Below are 20235 nucleotides of genomic sequence, written 5' to 3' on the forward strand. Positions count from 1 at the left end.
CTACCCCAGAGGTAATGGTTCAAGGGCTCGTCGCTGCTACCATTGTGGGCGTATGTGTCCTTGAGCAAGACACTTAACGGCAATTGCTCCAACCCAGTGGTCACTAATGGGTTGTCCAAATTATCAGCCACATACAAAAAAAAAAGATTTACCCACAAAGTAACATACTTGGTAACTCGTAAGCTGGCGCGAGGTGCACACCCGTGTTATAACGACTGTCGTTTTCCGGCCACGCGAGGATAAAGTAAGTTACATTCATTCATTCATTCATTCATTCAACCTACAGTATATTTATTAGAGTATCTCCAGAGCAGTATATATACGTACAAAAATACTTTGCTTTTATAACTTTATTAGAAGCAACAAGTAATAAAAAGTTCTTTAACTTTAATATTGGGGTATCTTAAACTGTGTAGTAACCAGGCCTTGATTTATGTCAGTTAATCTGGTACAGAGTTTAAGTTTACCAGAACAGCAATCTAGTAGTGGCGAGACAGTTTAACCTAGATTGCAATAAATTGAATTGCTTTGCTATCTTTAACTTATCGTACCAGAGTTTTTAGGAATCCAGCTCTGGTCAAACTTGGTTTGAATGGGCTCAGGTGTGTCATAAGCTTTAACAATTACCAAAAAAATGGAATATATTTGGTAAAATTGGAAAATGATAATTTAAAAAAATCAGTGTGGTGAAAAAAATCCATAGGACCAAAGGGGCCTTTATACTAAAATGCTTAAGAAGCTTTGCCCTGACACATATTGGCAGTGTTTATGTTAAGATTACACAATTTTTACTGTTATAACTTTTTTAACTTGTTGGTTAAATTTTCTGCCACATTTGATTGTTCAACTAAAGACTCTATTGCGGCATCTGTTGCTTCAGTGGAGTTCTGAAAATAAACCAAGGTATTACAACTCCCAATAAATAAATGAACGAATGAAAAAACATACTCAAAAAAGTATAAATTAACAGGGCCAAAACATTAAAACACTAAAATCGGGATAAAAATTGAATATACCCTACAATAAGTTTAGATATACATGTTGTTTCTCTCTTCGAACACAGTTAAATAGCGAAGATTTGCAACTGTGCATTTTTAACAATATTATGAGTCTTATGTGTTATTACCCGAATCCTAAGGTGGTAATCCAACTGTTCAGCATATGACATAACCTTAATTGACATATACATAATATTAACACTTATTGAGGTAATTAAAACCAGCAGGCATGACATTCATCTTACCTTACTCAAGGATTGATTATCAGTTAACCCTTGTAACTTCTGTACAGTAGAAAGTAACTGCTGTTGGAAGGCAAGCGCCATTTCCCTCTGTAGTTGACCCAACTCTAAAGCTTCTTTCTTAATTTCAGAGTAATCTTGTTTTACCTTCATAAAAACTAAGAGATTAAACGTTTGCCTATCAGATAAATGGAAGATAATTTACAATACTATTTGGTACAGAATGTAAATATACCAACTTTATATATATTTTCTTTGTTTATTACCGAATACGCCACGAGAAAACAGAATAAAAACATAGACACAACTCCACTAAAATTTACCCAAAAGCAAACCCCCCCCTAACCAAAATCTGGTTACACACCTCCTCAAGCTTAGCAAGTAACGAAGCTTTGTCTTCAACACCTTCAACCCCATTTTGTTTCAAATGTTTTTCGAACCCGTTTTCCAGTCGACTCTCAATATCTTGTAAACTTTTCTCAGCGTCATCAAACTGAAGCAAATCAAAGTTTATTATTTATTAAAAAATGAATGTAACCTATTTATCCCTATGTGTTGGGTAACAACAGTCATTAAAATACTAGTGTTTTGATTTTTTACTGTATTGTTATAAACAATCCAAATGGCGGCTTTAATGGAAACATTTGAAGAGCACAGCAGTACTATTATCGCCACTACGAACATACAACACACAACTATGCATAACATAATTAAGTACCTTCTTAACAACATTGTTCATTGCTTCTTCCATTCTAATGTTAAATAGATTCCCCAGTTCAACTTATGCCATGCAAACCTGTAATGCAAAATATTGAATGTTTCAATTCAGATACTGCCTTTAGACTTAACAGTATTTATCAAACTCATTTATAGCCTACATAATATGGTATCAGAAAATGCATGTATCTGACTGCACCATATTATAAAAAGCGAAAATTACATAATGCATTGCTAAGTAAAGCAGGGTAACAACAACAAAATGGTCATAAATCCTTTTTTTCATTTTCTGAAGTTTTATTCGAATTTCCAGTGCCCTCGGTAAGCGTATGATATCGCAATGCGTCTTTATATTGTTCTGCTTTTAATCTTTCCAGCATACGAGAATAATCGCAAAATATTGAACAACCGAAAGTTATTGGGACAAATAATCCGATCCAGACCGTCATCGACTTCTCTGGAATTCCACGAATTAGAAAATGCAGAAGGGAAACTCCTGTAGCTGAACCTATTCCGTATATCAGTGGGTTTCTTACACACGGGTGTTCCAATGAGGTGTATAGTCGGTCAAAGAACTTCATTATACATGGATTCAAGTTTCAACCGTCTATATTGAACCTACAAGTCTATTAAAAAGTTGCATAATTGATGTAAATGCTTACGCTTTATTTGGGATTTTCAATTTAAAACGACTGATATACAATTCAGCCTTAATGAAGACATTGATTAATAATTTAATTGTTATATTATATAGCCTGCATAACATAGCTAACTACATTAACTTGGCATCAATTGGTAAGAGAAATGAGTCAAATGACTTAATATTACAAGAGTAAGCTAACATTTATGCCTTTGTGTTAAAGAAATGGAATCCAACATGTCCAGTGCAGTAACACACAAAATTTCTTTGTTAACTAGATGTTTTCTGTTTATTATACTGAGTTATGCATTCTTTCAAAGCTTTCACTTCTTTTTGACATTTTCTCCAATCGGAGTGTTCAAACATACACATATGAACATCATTATTTTCATCGTAACATCCAGTCTTCTTTATCATCGCATCCACACGGTCTTCTTCATCATTGTCTTCCGTATTTTGATTCAAACCATGACTCGACATATTTTCTTTAACTTCAACAAAGATCAAATTCCTTTCATAATACTATTATCAAAAGAAGTTTTCTTATTAAAAGTCTACCCTACTAGAATTTTTAAAAAGTTTGACTGAACCTAGTGAAATAAAGTACAAGTTATTACAATTTACTTTGCTTAAAAATTTTGATCCGTCAAATGAAATTTCCAATAATATGAGAAGGTTTATGCAAACAAGTTAAACTTTTAAGTGAGATAAAATGATAGCTATATCACTCGTGTAGTTTACACCAGGTATAGTTTTTCATGTTGTTATAGAACTTATCCTTTACTTTTGAATTTTTGAGGAAATAAACAAAGCAAATGCATTCAAGTACAATAAATACACTACACTGTAAATGTTTCAATAAATTTAATGTTATTACAAGTCAAAAAAATGAACTGAATGTCAATTTAATTTTTCCCAAATTGTTCGTTAAAAGCTTCTGGGATGGTTTGAACTTTAGGAGAATGTTCTCGGTACCACACTGATGACAGTTTCGTTCTTCGGACTTTTTTCTGAAGCTGTAAAACACCGTAGAGCAACGCCTCTGCTGTTGGGGGGCAACCAGGAACGTATATATCAACAGGAACGATACGGTCACAGCCTCTAACAACGGAGTATGAATAATGGTAGTAACCTCCACCGTTGGCACAACTTCCCATGGAAAGAACCCACTTTGGATCAGCCATTTGATCATACACGCGACGCAAAGCGGGAGCCATTTTATTTGTGAGAGTTCCAGCAACAATCATGAGATCAGACTGCCGAGGGCTTGCTCTAAACACGACCCCGAAACGGTCCATGTCATAACGTGGGGCTGCGAAATGCATCATCTCAACAGCGCAACATGCGAGACCAAATGTCATCGGCCACAGTGAATTCGTGCGAACATAGTTCACCAGATCGTCAATCCGTGTGGCAATGTACTCTCCTCGGCTGTCTGCATTCTTAAGTCTTGAAATTTCGGAACGAATCGGCTGTAATACTTGTGCAGGTTCGGTTTCAATTTTTTTGTCTGCAAAATTTCTTGCTTGTAGAACTGGCGGACAGAAAAAACGAAGCCTTCCCAAAGAATTTGGACTGAAAGCAGAGTTGGTGAGCCCTTTCAACACAGCAGACATTGTAAGCTATTTTAATTACCGTACTTAACGCAACTGCTAAACAACTTTACGTTCTGACATTGGAAAACTCACACTACAGAATTTGTGATGCTCTTTTGCGACCTCTCGCGGAATGAAATTTAAGCAACCGCGCCAAGCAAATTAATTCTCCCCGGTTTATTAAACTGTCAAATTTTAGTACAAAAAATGATTGCGCAGCTGACGTTCAGAAAAATATATAAGTCCTGAACAGTTTTTAGCTAATGCTCACTATTGCTACCACGCGACGATAAGTATGTGATATTCATTCGTTAACTGGTATATAGTTTGCATTCGTCCTCTATCTAGGGCTTCTACGCATCATTTATCGGTAAAACCGAGCTTTAAAGCAACCAGCCAACCAATACAAACATATGCACGACTCCTTGGTTTATTGATAGTTGGAAACGAAATAAAGTAATGGTCAGTACAATGTACGGCGTACAAATCTAATTTATAAAATCAGTCGTTGTAGTTTAAAAAAAGCAATTTTGAAAATTGTCTAGAGTGCGCAGAAGATACGATTTTATACAAGAGTTTATTTTGTGTGGAATATACAAGTGTGGCCCATCTGGCCCAATAACTAATTGGCAGGTTAGCAAGATTTTTATGTGACGTCACCGTTACGAACACGTCATCAAATTTCCATTTTTTCATCTTCCTGCTTCTCTTCATCAGGAGTGGTGGAGTCTGGAGCTTGTGCTACTTCCTCGCTAGGTGGCGCTGCTGCTTCTTTTTCTAAAAAAGGTGTGTATAGATAGGTTACATAATTTTTCATGTATTTAATGTATGGTACAGCACGAATGTATAATATAGTAGGGTGGGGGAAGATGGGACACCTTTTGCACATAATATCCAATAATCCTGATCGTGTTTTAAACAATTAACAACGGTCTATGAGAGTGGTGAGGATACGGTTTTACAATTCTTTAAATTTTCTTTGTTTACCACCACATGAAACGAGAAAATAGAATGAAGATATGTCCCACCTTCCCCATTCCTACTATACTATGACACGTTAGTGTTACGTTAAAAAGTTATCAACCATTTTGGGGAATCTCTTCAAAATAGTAACAAAGATAAAACCAATAAAATCAGTGCAGAGAAAACTAAAAGTAAACAGTGACATTAGGGATAGTACGCGTTACAATTTTACATTTACCTTCATTTTGAACAACAGGGGTTTCACTTGTGGTCTCGGGTTGGGCGACGTTTTCGTTTTGGACTTCACTTGCTTCAGGCACAACTGCATCCTTGGTGCTTACGTCATCAGGTACCTGCTACGTATGTAATGGAGTCTTAGTTTGGTGGTAAATACTGATAGTAGGTTTTGATGTAACGTATGAAATGAGATTCGGCTCAGGGTCGAAACTAATAAATATGCTGCGAATGTAATGGAGTAAAGTGATTTGATATAACCTACATTCAATGCAGATAAAGCCTACATTCAATGCAACTACATTCAATGCAGATAAAGCCTACATTCAATGCAACTACATTCAATGCAGATAAAGCCGAACGCCATTGTAACACGGATAACGGTAGTCGTTATAACACGGGTATTCTGTTTCACGCACCTCATGCTCTTTTATAAGTTACCACGTATGTCACTTAGTGCGTTAATATTTTGTTTGTTTTTTTCTTTGTTTGTACAATATGACTAACAATTTACACCAACCCGTAAGGTTTATTAGTATTACAACAATGCACATTATAAGAACGAACCAAATAAGCAACATTTTAAATACTTACAGTCACAGGAGTTGTTTCAACAGGCTCTGTAGTGCTAGCAGGCACGCTTGTATCTAAAGCTTCTTTAGTTGGTTCCGGCTTATCGACTCCATTTTCCGTGGCAGGCTCCGCTACTGTGTGGATATAAATATTACGTCATTAAGAGTGCTTGATGGCTGGGTCTTGAAGATTAGGATAAAGGTAGCGATCTGTCCGTATTTCAAACAATTAACAAAGCACTTTTAAAGTCGTGAGGATACGAGTATATAGTTCTGTAACTATGTTTTGTTTACTACCAAACGGGACAATAAAGGGGAATGAAAACGTGAACCATCTTACCCCATTCTATTGTTGGACTAAAAGTAATCAGAAAGACTTGACATTTTAAATACTGCTATATTTGCTATGTATATGCATCCAATGATAACCGAAACAAAGGAAAATAAGAGACTACGTGGAGTAACGCGAAATACCTGGACCATCTTACCCCAATCTACAATAATATGGAACATCTTACCCCAATTTTCTATTATATTGGAACTTATAAGAAGACTACCTGGAGCTGGTTTAGTCTCCTGCGGCTGAGCAACACCTTCCACCTCAATAACTTTCCTCTTCTTCTTGTGAGTTTCCTCATTCTTTCTTCCGCCCTCTCCTTCATCCTCGGAGTCGGAGTATTCATCTGGACGTTGGATCCGTTTATCGGATGCTCGGACTATGGATAAACATCGGGATTGTCAATTTTGTTCATAAAGTTAACGTTTAAATCACAATCTTTAACAGCTCATTAGTATAAAAAAAAATGTAATGTATTTTCGCCGTTTCGCCCGCCATTGGTCAAGACTTCATTGGGATTAACCATACCCGCTGAGTCGTTGAAATATTATTTACATTATGCCCGGTATAAACTGCAGAAGTAACAGAAAAAGAACGTTTGTTTAAATAAGGGGGTTTAACTATACGTTAATCGTTAGATCTCGTTTGCTAAGTGTTGGGTAATGTGCAAACTATGACCATATTATATGTTTACCGCGTTAAAGAATTATGTTGTTACTTGTTATAACACGTTTTTTATTTATCTTTTGGAAACGATAGCGAACATCAAATTATTTTAACAAAAATAAGGGAATCAACAACAAAACGAGTTGTTGGAACACGCTTTATGATGATAATGTGTGAGTGGCCGTTGAACCAAAGTTTAACGACGTGTTTATAAATTATGTGAGTAAATAAAACGTATTGTAAAATAAACACCGAACTAGCAAATATCTGGTGCATTGTTGTCTGTTTCGTGGTATATACAAACAGTGGGCCAAATAAGGAAAAATCTCTGTTTGAAATTTTGCTCAAAACGAGCTAATTTAAAAATTAGCGTCTTAAAAATAAGGAGAAGCCGCTTTGTGTAGTGCCTGGCAGCTTGATTGAGCTAACAGCCGTTCTGTCTTGCATTGGTACATGGAACACTATACGGATTTCAAGGCGAGGTCGCATTACATTAGTTAGCTAGCTAAAGACGGTTTGATTTAAGAAGACAAGGTCGCGTTAAGGCGTAACAAAGCAGTAGTTCCGCAAAAGAAAAGGAGAAGCAACTAGAGATAGCGAACAGATATCTCTCGTTTCTTTTTCTATTTCTTTATTTAAAAACAGAGGAACAAGAAAGAAATAGGAAACCGTTTAACGGTAATTAAGTCTGGTAGAAAAACAGTGACAAATACACGGCGGTTTATTCGAATGCACATCAGCGATTGAATGCAGCTTTGCTTAAATAAGAATGAACTGCCGTGTCCTCATGGCTAGGAATTAAACAGTTTCCTAATCTTTCATGGTTGCATGAAATTGCTCCTTCTTCTGCTCGCATTGAAGTGCAAAGTCGGAAGTTTTTAATGATTTCCGAAACTGTGATATCCGTTGTAGAACATTGAAATTGTTCTTTATTAAATTGAAACGAGTCTCGCACTCCTGGAATTGCGGTAAACCCGCTGTCCGGGGAAGCAATCGACATCGGGTCATTAACGGAAGCTTCCGCCGGAACTGAGCAGTCGTCGCTCGGCAGGGTGTTAGTTTGAAGCTCGGACTCCACTCCCGAGTCTTTTGAGCAATTAGTTAACGAACTACAAGAAGACAATTCCTCATTGGATCGGTTGCAATTGTCAAAGTTTCCAAAAAACAAACCGTGTTTGGATTTATAACCGTCTATAGTGAAATCTGTATATGAAAAGAAACACATTAATTGTTATACTTTTCAGTCAGTTATAAAAACGAACAACATTTTTGTTTTTTTAATGCTTTCTTACAATATGCTAGTGTAGCTACAGACGGAAAATTAGACAAAAACTGGCACGACTTTTTTCCAAGTCGGTGAAATTAACAAATAACACAAAACTTAAACAATAACCTACCGTTTGCTACTAAGTGTGTATCATGTGCAACTATACCAGAAGCACGTAAACTTGTCTTATTTCTAACATCAGGTTTGGCAGGGGCAACGTAGTTTAAACCTGAAATAAATAAACCCTGGTTAAACGGAGTCACATACAGAAGTAGCAAAACAGAAATAGCGGCATTAGTTATACGTCATTCAATATAGAAAATACAGACTTGTACGACGCCATCTCGGTTTATAACAAATCAAAGTTCTCTGTTACGCCGTGGCTATAGGGATTAATTTAAACGTCTTGTAGAAATATGTTGTCAGTTGTCACCCAAGCGTAACATAGCTATTTGATTGGTCAAGAACAGGGGTGGTTGCGTACCAATTTGTATTTTCCAAATATACTTACCATGAGTTTCCCCTGGTATAAATAGGTCTACAATTTCACAATCTTGGATTTGACATGTTTGGTCTTCGTTGCAAGGTGAACCAAGGATAGTGGTCTGCAAAATACGCTGAGTAAGATTGAGTAATTCGAAAATTAAACAGGTTTACTTACCAGACTGAGAGGTACGATTACATCGGGTTTAAAAAACTTTTTTACTTTGTGTCGATAGTGGTAAGCAGTATACATCATCAATATGAATAAAACACAAGAGGCAAGCCCCATTGTGATGGAAATACCAATCCGTTTTAAAGCGGGGTCGCCGCCTTCATGGAAAACTTGGCCTTTAACAGTAATGGTAACCATCTCCATTTGGATGAGACAAGCTGCGAAAAATGAACGAAGTGTCATAACGGTGGTTTCTAACTTAGGTTTAAATAAGCAAAATCAAATATCGTGTTCTTAGGCTTTATAAGCGACAGAATTGGAGCTTCTAGGTATGTTTGCAACGGCCTTACTTTTTTTGAAATCCAAGAACTCTAAAACCATGATTCTGAATAGGAACCCTAGATGCAAACGAATAGCACATAGAGCGCTAGACCTTACTGATATAAAGTTTAAGTCACCAACCTCAAACCGTTACCTCTACAATGTTGGTTTAAACTTTAGAACTTCAGTCTAAGTTACGGGATATATAGTTTGCATTATTGTTTTGATAAACGTTCGTGTACAATAAGTTTCATAACCATATCTTAAGAAACCTACTTCGCGGTTAAAAAATCTCATAACATTGAACTTACCAAAATTAGGAACGCAAGCCACATTAGCAGATTGATTGCCTTTGTATACAGCTATGCAAGTATAATCGAAGTTACTATTATTTTCCGTGCAGTTTACTGGTTGGTTTTGAGCGTCAAATAACTGCTTATTCAGCCAATAATAACCAGGTAATGTGACTGAACGACTTTCATCATGGTCACTTTTCCCAATTGGTTTACCATGTTGGTGGACGTAATCTGTGAAAGCAAGATTTAATTTAAATAAATATTTTACAAAAGAAACTGTAAAACATGGTTAAAGTATTTTCGTGTGAAGTGAAATAAAAATATAACAACAAAAGAAACGGAGATGTCAGCCAAGAGTATAGGTTTATTGTCATTACCCTAACATCCATGGTGCTAAACAATTAATAACAGTCTATGGGAGTCGTAAGGAAACGGTTTTATAATTCTCTGAAAGTTCTTTGCTTACTACTAAATGGGACGAGAAAGTAAAATAAAACGGTGTCCCATTTTCCCCAACCTACAATATTTTATACGTTCTTACCTTTGCCTATAGAAAACATACAAGAACCATCTGTATTGTTTATTCTTCCACCATTAGCACGTATATTCAACAACGTATTGTTGTTTTGATGGATCGGTAATAAGGAGCCTGTCTTGGTATCAAAGGTAACGCATGGACAGACTCGCTGAGGCAAGTTATGTATGTTGTGTACAAGAGGTGGACAAACATGTAAGTAGCGTCCATTTTGTTCGGTTATGTTTTTACCTGCGTTTCAAAAATAAAGATAAATCAATTTTAACGTACAATATATTAACTTTACAGCAATCAGCACTACAATAACAGGAATGTTCTAGTATGTAATTACAATGGGATTCTATTTTATATGGGTGAGGACCTTCGGAGGGGAATCTGAGATTTAGTTCAGATTTGGCCCATTTTACCCCAATACCAATAAAAACGGCATTTGCACGTCGTGCATGTCATTAAACAAACATTAAAACAAACTAAGAACCTTCAATACCTACTTACCAGGTTTAACAGTAAGTTTAATCCTTCTAACGTCGATACCCCGTTCACCATTGTAATTGACACCATACACAATACCATGTCGTATCTCGTTTACTCGACAATGTTGTTCATATATCGGGACATTGCAGCAACCATGCAAGGGGAAAGCTCTATAAATGTAAGCTTTAGTAAAAAAACACTATATATGGAAAACAAACACTGATTCTAATTGGGTGAGGTCCTATATGGTGCATTACCCAAGGTGGCATAGGGAGTAGAGTTGAACAATAACCCCCAAACTAACTTCAAAACACAGTGTTCAATTTGGTTATTAGATGCAACACATGACGCCAGAGATTACACGACCACGTCACGCTTAGACTATTTACATTTGTTTGCTGTGTATCAAAACTCGTACCGACAATTTTACACACGACTTTTCAGGAATTATTGTTAACACGTGGCAAAATCATACACACATACCTAACCACACATAACAGATGGTGAAAGAGATATCTGTGCTTTACTTCTTATATCTCATTTTAGATGTCTTGCTTTAATAGGTGAACGCATGCTTTAGTTACGCGTATTGACGTGCATCATTTCCCTAGTACAACCACTACCACGGCCCAGTTTACATACACCGTTCGCAATCAGTTCACGATTCGCCGAAGCAACGTAACGTAATGCAACGCAAGAAGCCTAACACGTAACTAAGTATGGGAAGGTAGTCTCTTGAGTGACAGGTGTCTGCGCAAAACGAGGAAAATTTCGCCCGAAGCCGCTTGATCGTCTTGTAGCGATACACGGGTACATGAATCGTTTCCTTATACGACAGATTCTACATTGCGTACCCACCTGTTATTTTCGTCCGTGATCTGGTATATTGAAATTGAAATATTTATGTTGACATCACCATTGAAAGTCCATGTGTATTCCATATTATTTGTATTCGCCGTCCATTTTAAACCGTTTATTTTAACTTTCGATAACATGTCAGATCCAGTGATGTTTTCTATAAAATTGAATGTTAGATGTTGGCTTTGGTAAATATATTGTATGTTTTATTATTAAGTAACTTACCGAGTTCGGTCGAGTTATTAAACACACAATCTGTGCATGTTTCTTGATCGTCACTACATCGGTGATAAGTAACTCCGTGGGCAACTTTACTCAAGAATAGCCAAAGAAATATCACCTTTATTTGCATCGTTCTAACGTATCTACTACCTAAGTAAGCAGTCATAGGAAAAGTTATACGAATCCGTATACCTCGCGTAAGACTTAACCTTACAAACGCCTTGCAGTGAAAATCTGAAACCGTCCTTTCACGAATCCAGCCTCAATTATCTGACTAAGAAATCCGACAGATCGTGGCTCCTATACTTAGTTAACTTCTAGCTCCTAGCTACCCAGGCCTCGTATACTTTGAATACTAAATCTCCGGCAACATACAACCGTAGGCTAAGCCAGGGAATATAGGCTCGTAAATACACCAAGGAGCATATACTCATTTGCATCCAAATCTGATACACTATAGCGGTAAACAACTTAAGTAAAACCATATTATACTATGGTGAAACCGCCTTAAGTTTTAACCAATGTGTTCATACAAATACGTGACGAATATGACATACAGTTTCTAGCAGATTATAGTCACGATTTTAGCTGTTTTAAGCTAGTAATGCTGACGTATTATCTTCTGTTGGCGAACAATTCAACGGAATGTAAAGCGAGCTCGGCACGCGCGAACTATTTATAGTGAATTAAAGCACCGGATAGACAAGCGTGATAAGACTGTGGCAAGAGCCAAGCAAATTAATTCCGTCCCAATTCTTAAGGAATCAAGTTTTAAACCCAAAATAACGCGGCGACCTTTTTAAAGAAACGCGAAGGTATATGAAATAGATAATGAAAAATGAAGCCAATTACTCATTCAACGGGTCAGGGATTGATTTGAGCGTGCTGGTACATGTGTGTGTGCTTTCTTAACGTTTATAACACTAACTTTTAACACGATGAGATCCGTTTAATTATCTTTGACACAGAAAGGTAAAATATATAAAAGATTTATTGTTTGAACGCTTGATGCTTTACTGATGGAGTCGCAATAAAAAAATGTCATCGTCACTGAAAAAAATAAATGTGACAACCTAAAGCCAAACTTTCGGTGTCTTGTTACCGTTTTAGTATGATAGTCACACATAGGCGCCACGCCGTTTTGAATTCTGCTTGTTTGTTAACACAAGAAAAATATAACACATATGATGTCATTCTGTTTTAAAAGTTGAAACCGCTAACGTCCCACATATAGAAATTCACGCCACCACAAGACTATCATGAACATTGAGCAATGTTCCTTTCGGTAATGTTGGTTTCGATGCTACGTCACCAATAACAAAATGGCGGCTGTCGTCTTGATCAAGTTTTAAATGACTGTTCTTAGCGTCGCGGCATGGGCTTGAATCTTGAAGGTTACTTATTGAACGCCGATTGACATACGAATTCTCGCAAACCACGACGTGACTGTGACGTAACAATGACGTCGGCGGTGACGACGAAGTTATTTCGTCGCTTGAACCAGAATTTTGACGACTTGGAGTCCCGTGAGGATTGATGGCGTCATCAAAACATGCGTCATCATCCGGAGATGTAACGTCATTAGATTTCACACATAGACTGCTGACGTCATGAGTCGTGACGTCGCTATTTGTTTTCGTGATGTCATGTTTTATCACGATTGAAGTATACGTCTCGGGGGGATCTTTGGTTTGGTAATGCTTCTTGGTTGGAAGTGTTTTAAGCAAGTTTTCCTGTTAAGTCGAACGGGTAGTAAGAAGAATAACTCGTAACAAACACACAAGTATCTATTCACCAAGTCTTTGGTGTGCGGTCCTTCCGCCAACGCTTTCTTATCATATTTACGGATTCGTTGCAATCTCATACAACTCCAGATAATGAAGATAAGTGTTACTACACACTTACTGCTACTGTTGCTATCTTCCATGTAGGCCATGGTATGCAGTAGGAAGGCGGCCTGTGCGTATATTAGGAAAAGGCAGATATTTAAAGTTTTGAAATGGATTGATTATGGATATACTGTTTTATGAGATAGTTAAGGTCAAGAAAAGATTTAAAACGAAAGAAAAACGCCCAATTTTCAACAAATAATACATGAACGGCGATTTGAAACCTTGGACACCTTATTCAACTATGTGGTATTTAACTGCAATATAGAAAGATACAAAACCAAGAACAGCTATCTAATAATTATAAACCATTGGTTCAACATTGTCTTAATTGTACCTACGTTAAATGTAGCTGTTGTAGGTCTGAGAATATATGTTTGGTTCCTGGAGAGGCCAGGGGAGCAGTGAAAGAGTAAAGGTTATCTTCAGGACACCACCGGTCGGTTGCACCACAGTGGCCACCTTCTGTATATTAATACAGGGTTTACAATGTGATAAAAAAGCAAAGGAAGAACTATACCGTCATACAAAGATAAAACCTTTCCGATGCAGTTATGCTTGCATTTGAATACGGTGAAGAGACAAGACGCCAGGAATGTCGATCCGTTCTTTGCTTTGCATTTTACTGGACCAAGGTCGTTCTTGACCAAGCATTGATACTTTGATATATCGCTAACAGCGGGCGGGGTGCGGAATACACACACAGTTGACCATTCATCTTTGGATGCGTTGAAACTTGCCCGATCACCCCAACAGCGAACCAATGACGTGCTATTGACGTCACAAAGAATATCTTTTGGCTCCACCAGAGGCGCACGAGAGCATGAGGCAGCGGGCAAGGGTATTGTCTTGGCTTGCCCCAAAGAATAACAGTTTGTGAATAATGAGCAAAATACCAACAAAGCTACAAGCATGACTTAAATATAAGACTGCAAGAAAACAACAACAAAGTATATCAACACAAAACTACAAAACAAATTCAGTACTCCTAAATTAACTGGCAAAGTACAATCCGCTCAAAACTGCTCAAGTCATTCAGACAACTCTTTAACCTAAAATTACACTTATAAACGGCTGGGTATTATTACTCGGGACGTCAGATGCAATTCAGTGTTACCAGATCAAAAATAAAGATATAGCATTTGGATGGTGAATTGTTGAATGGGAAGAGATGCGGAAACACTCGAGTAGTGCAAAATAAGTACGGTCACGGAAACGTGACTTGTATAAAGATACAGAGAAAAGAGATATTCTTGGCGTGCTCGTTTCATATTAAGATGAAATGTAGCAACTCGAGCAGTGTTGAGTTGTACGAATCATATTCCCCATTGAACAGTGAGTTTCGAGTACGGACAAATTACTGCGACGTTCTTGGAATCGGTATACGCATCACTATACAATAACAATATAGGTAAAGAGCTTTCATTTTTCACTATTTTTAGTTGGTAATTCAGTAGACTTTCGAACTTTTAGAATCAAAATATACGTGATTACTTACGTATAAGTGAACCACATACCCGTATTCGGTTTAGGGGCTGAATTAAGTTGGTATGCCCGTTACAATGTAACTGTAGTTATAGTACAATATGTCGAATCCAACAACCATCAAACACATCAAAACTGCGTACTATGCAACAGTCATTGTATTAAAAGTACATGTAACCTGCGAGACAGTGTCAGCGTGGTGTATTTGATTGAGGCAGATCCATCTGAACCAACGGACCCAGCCTGGAATCTCTATTTGTGTTATAGAATTGATTGTGTGTTGGTTACTGCGAAGACGGAAAATCGAAAGGTTGTAAGGAACAAATACCTTCATGACTGGCATTGTGACATGTTACAAAAAAGAGTCATACGCGTGTAAAAACAAGAAAAAATGGAAAGTAATGTATATATACTTGGGGTATGTGTGCTTATGCATAACAGGCATACATTAGCAAATGTTGGCCGGTTAGGCTTTGGGAATATAACCATCTTTATCGGTGGGTATATCGACATTTTCTGCATCACAGTCGCTGTCGTTTTCTGGAAAGAAACGAACGACGCTGTAGTTTAATGTTGGGCTGACGTCATCAAATGATGACGTCATGGTATCATATAACGCCATTGGTGTTTCAGTAAAAGCTGAGTTCGGACTTCCGCATTTCGGTTCCGGGAGGTAAGATAAGTTTTGTAAATGGGGAGCGCTGTTTGGTTCGTTTAAATAAACCACACCGTTTGTATGGGGCTCGTTACAGCAAGGCAGGCCGCCGTTCCTTTCTTTCGTGTAAAGTCGGTTTTCAAAAGCGACACCTCCACGGTTGCGCCCCACGTAGAAGTTGTCGGGTGCGTTAATGGCGCCGTTGTTTAACAGTGTTTGTGGCGGGTGGCTGGACACTGAAGATTTGGGTGAGGTGACAGCATCACTGAAGCTGCTACCAGCATCAGATGGGGTGAAGAGAAAAGTCGCGCTGTCTAGCGGGTCATGGAATATAGACGACTTGCGAGGCTCTTGAAAAACATCAGATGCTAACTGCTCGCAAGGTGACGCAAGCTCCACAGTTTCGTCCCAGTGAATTGCATGTCTTGGACGATCTCTTACCCGAACGTCTCCCATATCAGTGATACATATGAATTGTTCGGTGTAATCGTGGTCACAATATTCTATGCTCTCGGGAACATCGTGGAGTAGTTTAGTCTAGAATACGGGGCAGTTATGTTAACGGTAACTAACTAACTAACTATAAAGTTGGGTGTACAATATTTACTACAGTGAGGCAATTTATAGACGCGTATTCACCATGCATAAGGCAAGCACGATTACATGGTATGGCACATGGGGGCTTCATACCAGTCAAAATAGTGCCAGGGTAATAGGATAACCTAAATCCAGGTCCCATGCTTCGCCTTGGCGTATCACCCCACTACAAGCCACCATAGTGTATAGTATACCGGGGGTGTAATTAAACACCGGTATAGCAATGCTATTAATTTGCATCCCAAAAACAATACGAATGACATTGCTCAATGAGAGAAAATAAGATTCACCAAATCTCGAATACGTTCGTCATCCGAAGCAACAAGCAGATCTTTCTTTAAAACTTTCCTTGCTCGAAGTACGAGACAAGACAAGCAGATGAGAACAAATGTGAGACCACAACCAAGTGCTATCCTCCATGAATAGCAATATATAGGATACCTGCAACACGACATGGGAAGGTTAAACCTGAGTGTGTCGCCGAGGTAAAGGAATTATTTCCCAAATATGTAACCAGGTTTCATAGCGTGCCACGGCGTACGTAGGACCTGACACGTACAAACTACACCTTTTTATGAGTTGTAAGATGAAGCAAAATACATTTGTGTTATCCATATACTTTGTTTAAACTTGATTACATCGTAATGTTGAGAAGCAAGCCCGTTTAAAACTTCCCAACGCATATGAATGCACCATTAACGTAAACTTCCAGCATCTTACATTTAAAATCGAAGTGGAAATTGAATGGTATTTGAATATACGGACAAGGGTCATACAGTGCAGGGTGCCGGTATTTACGTTACACTGAATCGATTACTCGTTGAGATCAAAAGAAAACTCACTGCACAACGAGCTCTCTCAATTCATCATATTGTTCACCACCAGCTACAATGTGATCGTAAAGAAACCTTGTCAGCGAGTATATGTTTTGATTCGGGGAGTTACCAAGTCGGCCACATTTCCCACCTTCTGAAGAAATGTGGTCAGAGATGGAACTATTGCAGACGTCTCTACATACCTTTGTATAAGTTATCAAAGACTGTATTCTCACAGTTGTCCACAGTATATTGCTCCAGAGTAGTACCAGTGCAATATAAGAAAGTGAAACTGCAGTCAGAGTTAAACGACCGTCCGCTGTTCTTCTCCGTGCAGTTTACTGGCCCGAAGTTGCCGGTTACAACGCAGTCGTAATGCTTCTTTAAGTTTACAATACAAGTATCGACAGAAAACACACATACGCTAATCCAAGGTTGATATTCGTGGTACGATCCGACGTTACATATTGCACGGTTTGTCCACATCGAAACTTTATTTAAATCACTTTCGTGACAGAGAATATCATCGGGTCGAAGCAGGGGTTGGGAAAAACTAGCGTTCTCGCAAGGTACCTGAGTTGACACGGCTGTTGTAACGTTTGCATTGGTTGAGTTTAAACCAACATACAACAAAGCTAGTATACAGCAAGTGAGAGTAGATCTAACACGGCAGATACATCCCATGTTGCATCCCAGACATCCTATACAATAAGCAGTAAAACAGTAATCCAAATCAAAGCAGCATATTTACAAAACAAGCCTGGTTGATGTCGTAACTATAATTCATCTACCTTGGTACAACGCACTGTAAAGATGTAATTCAATAAAAGTAACCTTAGAACGAACAGAGACTAATTTCACCCCAAAAATCAATACTGCTTGAAGCGCAAGATGTACGCATGCACCCGCTCGCTCTACTTTAAACTAAAACTTGATTGTCGTTGAAACAGTATAACTCACGGACTGTCACCAATTCGCAGAACTCACTCAAGCTACTGAGCTCCACCGCAAATAATTAGTTTTAGTGTTAGGTTCGATAGGATGCTGTATGTCATTTATAATGCATGCCCGCATACCACTGCTGTAACAGGTAGCTTCCACTTCCTGCTTGACCGACATAAACATTAAACAACTCCGGTAACATGAGCTACACGCTGCATGCTGATGACATATACCTCATCAAGTGGAAAGCTAAGAATAGAACAAACTACAACAGATAGAAGAACAACTGAGGCATATTGTCACCACAATATTTACAACGAATAAGAAAGGTTATCAATGCATGGTGGTGGGCGAAATACAGCAGTGGAGTGTAAAAGGGTACATTAAAACGACGCCGTTTGATCACATTACTCTCTGCCTGTGGAAACCGCAGATGTGTGTATCAGTATCCTCTACTAACCGCAGTCGATTTATTAAAAGAATAATTCAAAGAATTCGAAACTCGATTTAAATTTTAGAATTGAAGACAAATGACGCTTTGTTGGGGTAGTATTACATCATAGAGGAAAACAGTACCGTGTATACGCCGAATCTAACAGGGGCGATTTAATGAGATAGACGATCTATTTAGACTGTATGTATACTGTATGTTACAAGGCAGATTATGTGTTTGGTGTTCGTATAACAATTCCCATTAAAGTGAGAATCACACAACCAATTTCCATTCTCCAGGTATTTGACTCTGATCAGAATTCGGAATGGAATTATGGGATGAAATTGTCCAACAGCTTCAAGGTGAAACACGTAACACAATGACTGTACAATGTTGACAACGCCATAAGACGACACACACTAAGCGTAAAATTCGACTCGGTCAATATAAAGCATATTTAGGTTTAGTCGTGCTTTGATGCTGCTAAGTGCTAACACAAGCGCCTTTTGTTGCAGTGTTTGATTCGCAAGTATAATCAATGCAAACGGGACGTTGCATTTATTGCTACCGTGCGTGTGATCGTGCTTTTGTTAAGAGGACATTCAAAATCATCAAGACCTAACTGAAATTCTTAGTAAACCGATCTATATTACAAAACTGCCGTGAATATATAATGAAATCAAATCCACAACGGAGTCAGAAAACAAAATCAATAATTAAACTTGTGTTTCGTAACCATGAATGAAAAGTTGTCGAAATATTTATGAAAGAAACTTTTGTGCGTTTCCTCGAACTCTTCTTCAAATGAATTATTTACAACCCATTGAAAATCAATTGTTAATATATTTTATTCTAACGTGTTATAAGTTGTGCTGTTGTTTCACGACTATTGGGCCATTATTTTGAATTGATGTGTACTTCCTAATGATATTCGAAGAAACACCGAAAATTATTTTCAATTTACGCTCAGCAATCAGTTTACGTTGTATTTTAAACATAAGCGTATACAGTTGTGTTAAAACGAATTTGAATTTTAATATCACGGTTCATGGAAAACAGGATTAAATATAAGTAAGCATGTCAACACATTGAAATTACTTAACCGGAGTTTCCAAACCGCCTTTATAGGTTCATAGCATAATGAAATTATTACAAACATTAGACAAATGCCTTCCCTGGCTACCTACGTTAGTACGCATGATACAAGTAACACAAAAAATAGTCAAAGATTTCATATTCATTACTTATTTATTTTTATTTTGCTTTGTGCCATGTTACAACAGTCGTTCTTTAGCGCACCATGCGGTAACTTTATAAGCCTTGTTTCTGTGCATGTGAGGTGTACAATGGCCATCCTGTCACCCACTATCAACCTGCGCCAGTTACATCTTTACTTCTCTTTTTACAGTTACCAACTACACTGGTGTATCATGTCTCAAATTTCTTTACATTTATTTACCTATAAACACCTAATCTCTACCATTCACCTACAATAACACATAAACGTATATGGCAGTTGGCTTAATATCAGACATATTATATATAATACTTACTATTGACGTTGCTGTCTCTTCTTATACACCCGCCAGCCACAGCAAATACTTAAACATATGATAACGCAAACAAAGTAAAAAGCACCGAGTGTTCTTGATAGCAACTCAAAACACTTAGTCACAGTCAAACACGTTAGTAAAATAACGTACAGTAAGTCGCAATTGTAAAACAAAAGCAAGCGATGCGTATTTTGTTTGTTTTAAATACCTTATAATACACAGCATTGCAATCCTTTTAAAAAACGTAAGCCAGCCTAGATCCACTAACGGGACT

General features: G+C 37.7%; 5 protein-coding genes across 11 annotated transcripts in view; 1 reads left to right on the forward strand and 4 right to left on the reverse strand.

The window, feature by feature from the left end:
• Positions 1-13726, reverse strand: part of LOC100178853 (NADH-quinone oxidoreductase subunit B-like) — a 14145-nt gene extending 419 nt beyond the window's left edge. Inside the window, exons 1-5 of one of the 3 annotated variants that reach the window (XM_026838271.1) lie at positions 13715-13726; positions 1959-2036; positions 1605-1733; positions 1244-1387; positions 281-887 (exon numbers count right to left, since the gene is read on the reverse strand). In XM_026838271.1, coding sequence (XP_026694072.1) covers positions 795-887; positions 1244-1387; positions 1605-1733; positions 1959-1991 — 399 coding nt within the window. In that variant the 5' untranslated portion in view covers positions 1992-2036; positions 13715-13726 and the 3' untranslated portion in view covers positions 281-794. Of the gene's footprint in view, positions 1-280; positions 888-1243; positions 1388-1604; positions 1734-1958; positions 4387-13714 lie in introns of those variants that run through there. The other 2 variants (XM_002130763.5, XM_026838267.1) reach the window with 2 other exon arrangements.
• LOC100186761 (histone deacetylase 1-like) overlaps positions 4605-20235 on the reverse strand; it is a 21821-nt gene continuing 6190 nt past the window's right edge. The window contains 4 exon segments of the mRNA XM_004225444.4: positions 4605-4969; positions 5394-5508; positions 5984-6096; positions 6519-6677. Of these exon segments, the coding sequence (XP_004225492.1) occupies positions 4869-4969; positions 5394-5508; positions 5984-6096; positions 6519-6677 (488 nt within the window). The 3' untranslated portion in view covers positions 4605-4868.
• On the reverse strand, positions 6771-14664 carry LOC108951124. Of its 3 annotated transcripts, XM_026837784.1 has the most exons (12): positions 14002-14664; positions 13823-13946; positions 13388-13549; positions 11596-13325; positions 11371-11527; positions 10534-10682; positions 10045-10269; positions 9519-9734; positions 8893-9104; positions 8743-8836; positions 8362-8460; positions 6771-8167 (listed from the first exon to the last, which is right to left on the reverse strand). In XM_026837784.1, the coding sequence occupies exons 4-12, from the start codon at positions 11756-11758 to the stop codon at positions 7701-7703; spliced, it is 1782 nt and encodes a 593-aa protein (XP_026693585.1). In that variant the 5' UTR covers positions 11759-13325; positions 13388-13549; positions 13823-13946; positions 14002-14664; the 3' UTR covers positions 6771-7700. The 3 variants fall into 3 exon arrangements, with proteins under 3 accessions (XP_026693585.1, XP_018673420.1, XP_026693583.1); XM_018817875.2 differs by lacking the exon at positions 13388-13549; XM_026837782.1 differs by having other exon boundaries at positions 11596-13549.
• The window catches only part of LOC101242937 (28S ribosomal protein S11, mitochondrial), an 18633-nt gene continuing 8774 nt past the window's right edge, over positions 10377-20235 (forward strand). The window contains exon 1 of one of the 2 annotated variants that reach the window (XM_009863832.3): positions 10377-10386. Coding sequence is in view for 1 of the 2 variants with exons in the window: in XM_026838288.1 (XP_026694089.1) it covers positions 14036-14054 (19 nt within the window). In the remaining variant the exon portion in view is untranslated. Of the gene's footprint in view, positions 10387-14020; positions 14055-20235 lie in introns of those variants that run through there. The other variant, XM_026838288.1, reaches the window with a different exon arrangement.
• LOC108949302 lies at positions 15107-18252 on the reverse strand. Of its 2 annotated transcripts, none has more exons than XM_018811104.2 (4): positions 17237-18252; positions 17061-17184; positions 16509-16659; positions 15107-16158 (listed from the first exon to the last, which is right to left on the reverse strand). In XM_018811104.2, exons 1-4 carry the CDS (start codon positions 17715-17717, stop codon positions 15433-15435), a joined length of 1482 nt encoding a protein of 493 aa, XP_018666649.1. In that variant the 5' UTR covers positions 17718-18252; the 3' UTR covers positions 15107-15432. The 2 variants fall into 2 exon arrangements, with proteins under 2 accessions (XP_018666649.1, XP_018666647.1); XM_018811102.2 differs by having other exon boundaries at positions 17061-17187.

This window comes from Ciona intestinalis, chromosome 1, assembly GCF_000224145.3.
Source record: "Ciona intestinalis chromosome 1, KH, whole genome shotgun sequence".
In the NCBI taxonomy this organism is placed as follows: Eukaryota; Metazoa; Chordata; class Ascidiacea; order Phlebobranchia; family Cionidae; genus Ciona; species Ciona intestinalis.

What these genes read in the sequence shown, in the direction of transcription:
- LOC108949302 (XM_018811102.2), bottom strand. Translation starts at nt 17,717, where the DNA reads ATGGGATGTATCTGCCGTGTTAGATCTACTCTCACTTGCTGTATACTA. An exon ending in CTTTGATAACTTATACAAAG is followed by an intron (nt 17,188 to 17,236) that starts GTATGTAGAGAC and finishes ACATTTCTTCAG; the next exon opens with AAGGTGGGAAATGTGGCCGA. An exon ending in ACGAACGTATTCGAGATTTG is followed by an intron (nt 16,159 to 16,508) that starts GTGAATCTTATT and finishes CCCGTATTCTAG; the next exon opens with ACTAAACTACTCCACGATGT.
- LOC108951124 (XM_018817875.2), bottom strand. Translation starts at nt 11,758, where the DNA reads ATGACTGCTTACTTAGGTAGTAGATACGTTAGAACGATGCAAATAAAG. An exon ending in TAATAACTCGACCGAACTCG is followed by an intron (nt 11,528 to 11,595) that starts GTAAGTTACTTA and finishes TCAATTTTATAG; the next exon opens with AAAACATCACTGGATCTGAC. An exon ending in GGCTTGCGTTCCTAATTTTG is followed by an intron (nt 9,105 to 9,518) that starts GTAAGTTCAATG and finishes CATTTTTCGCAG; the next exon opens with CTTGTCTCATCCAAATGGAG.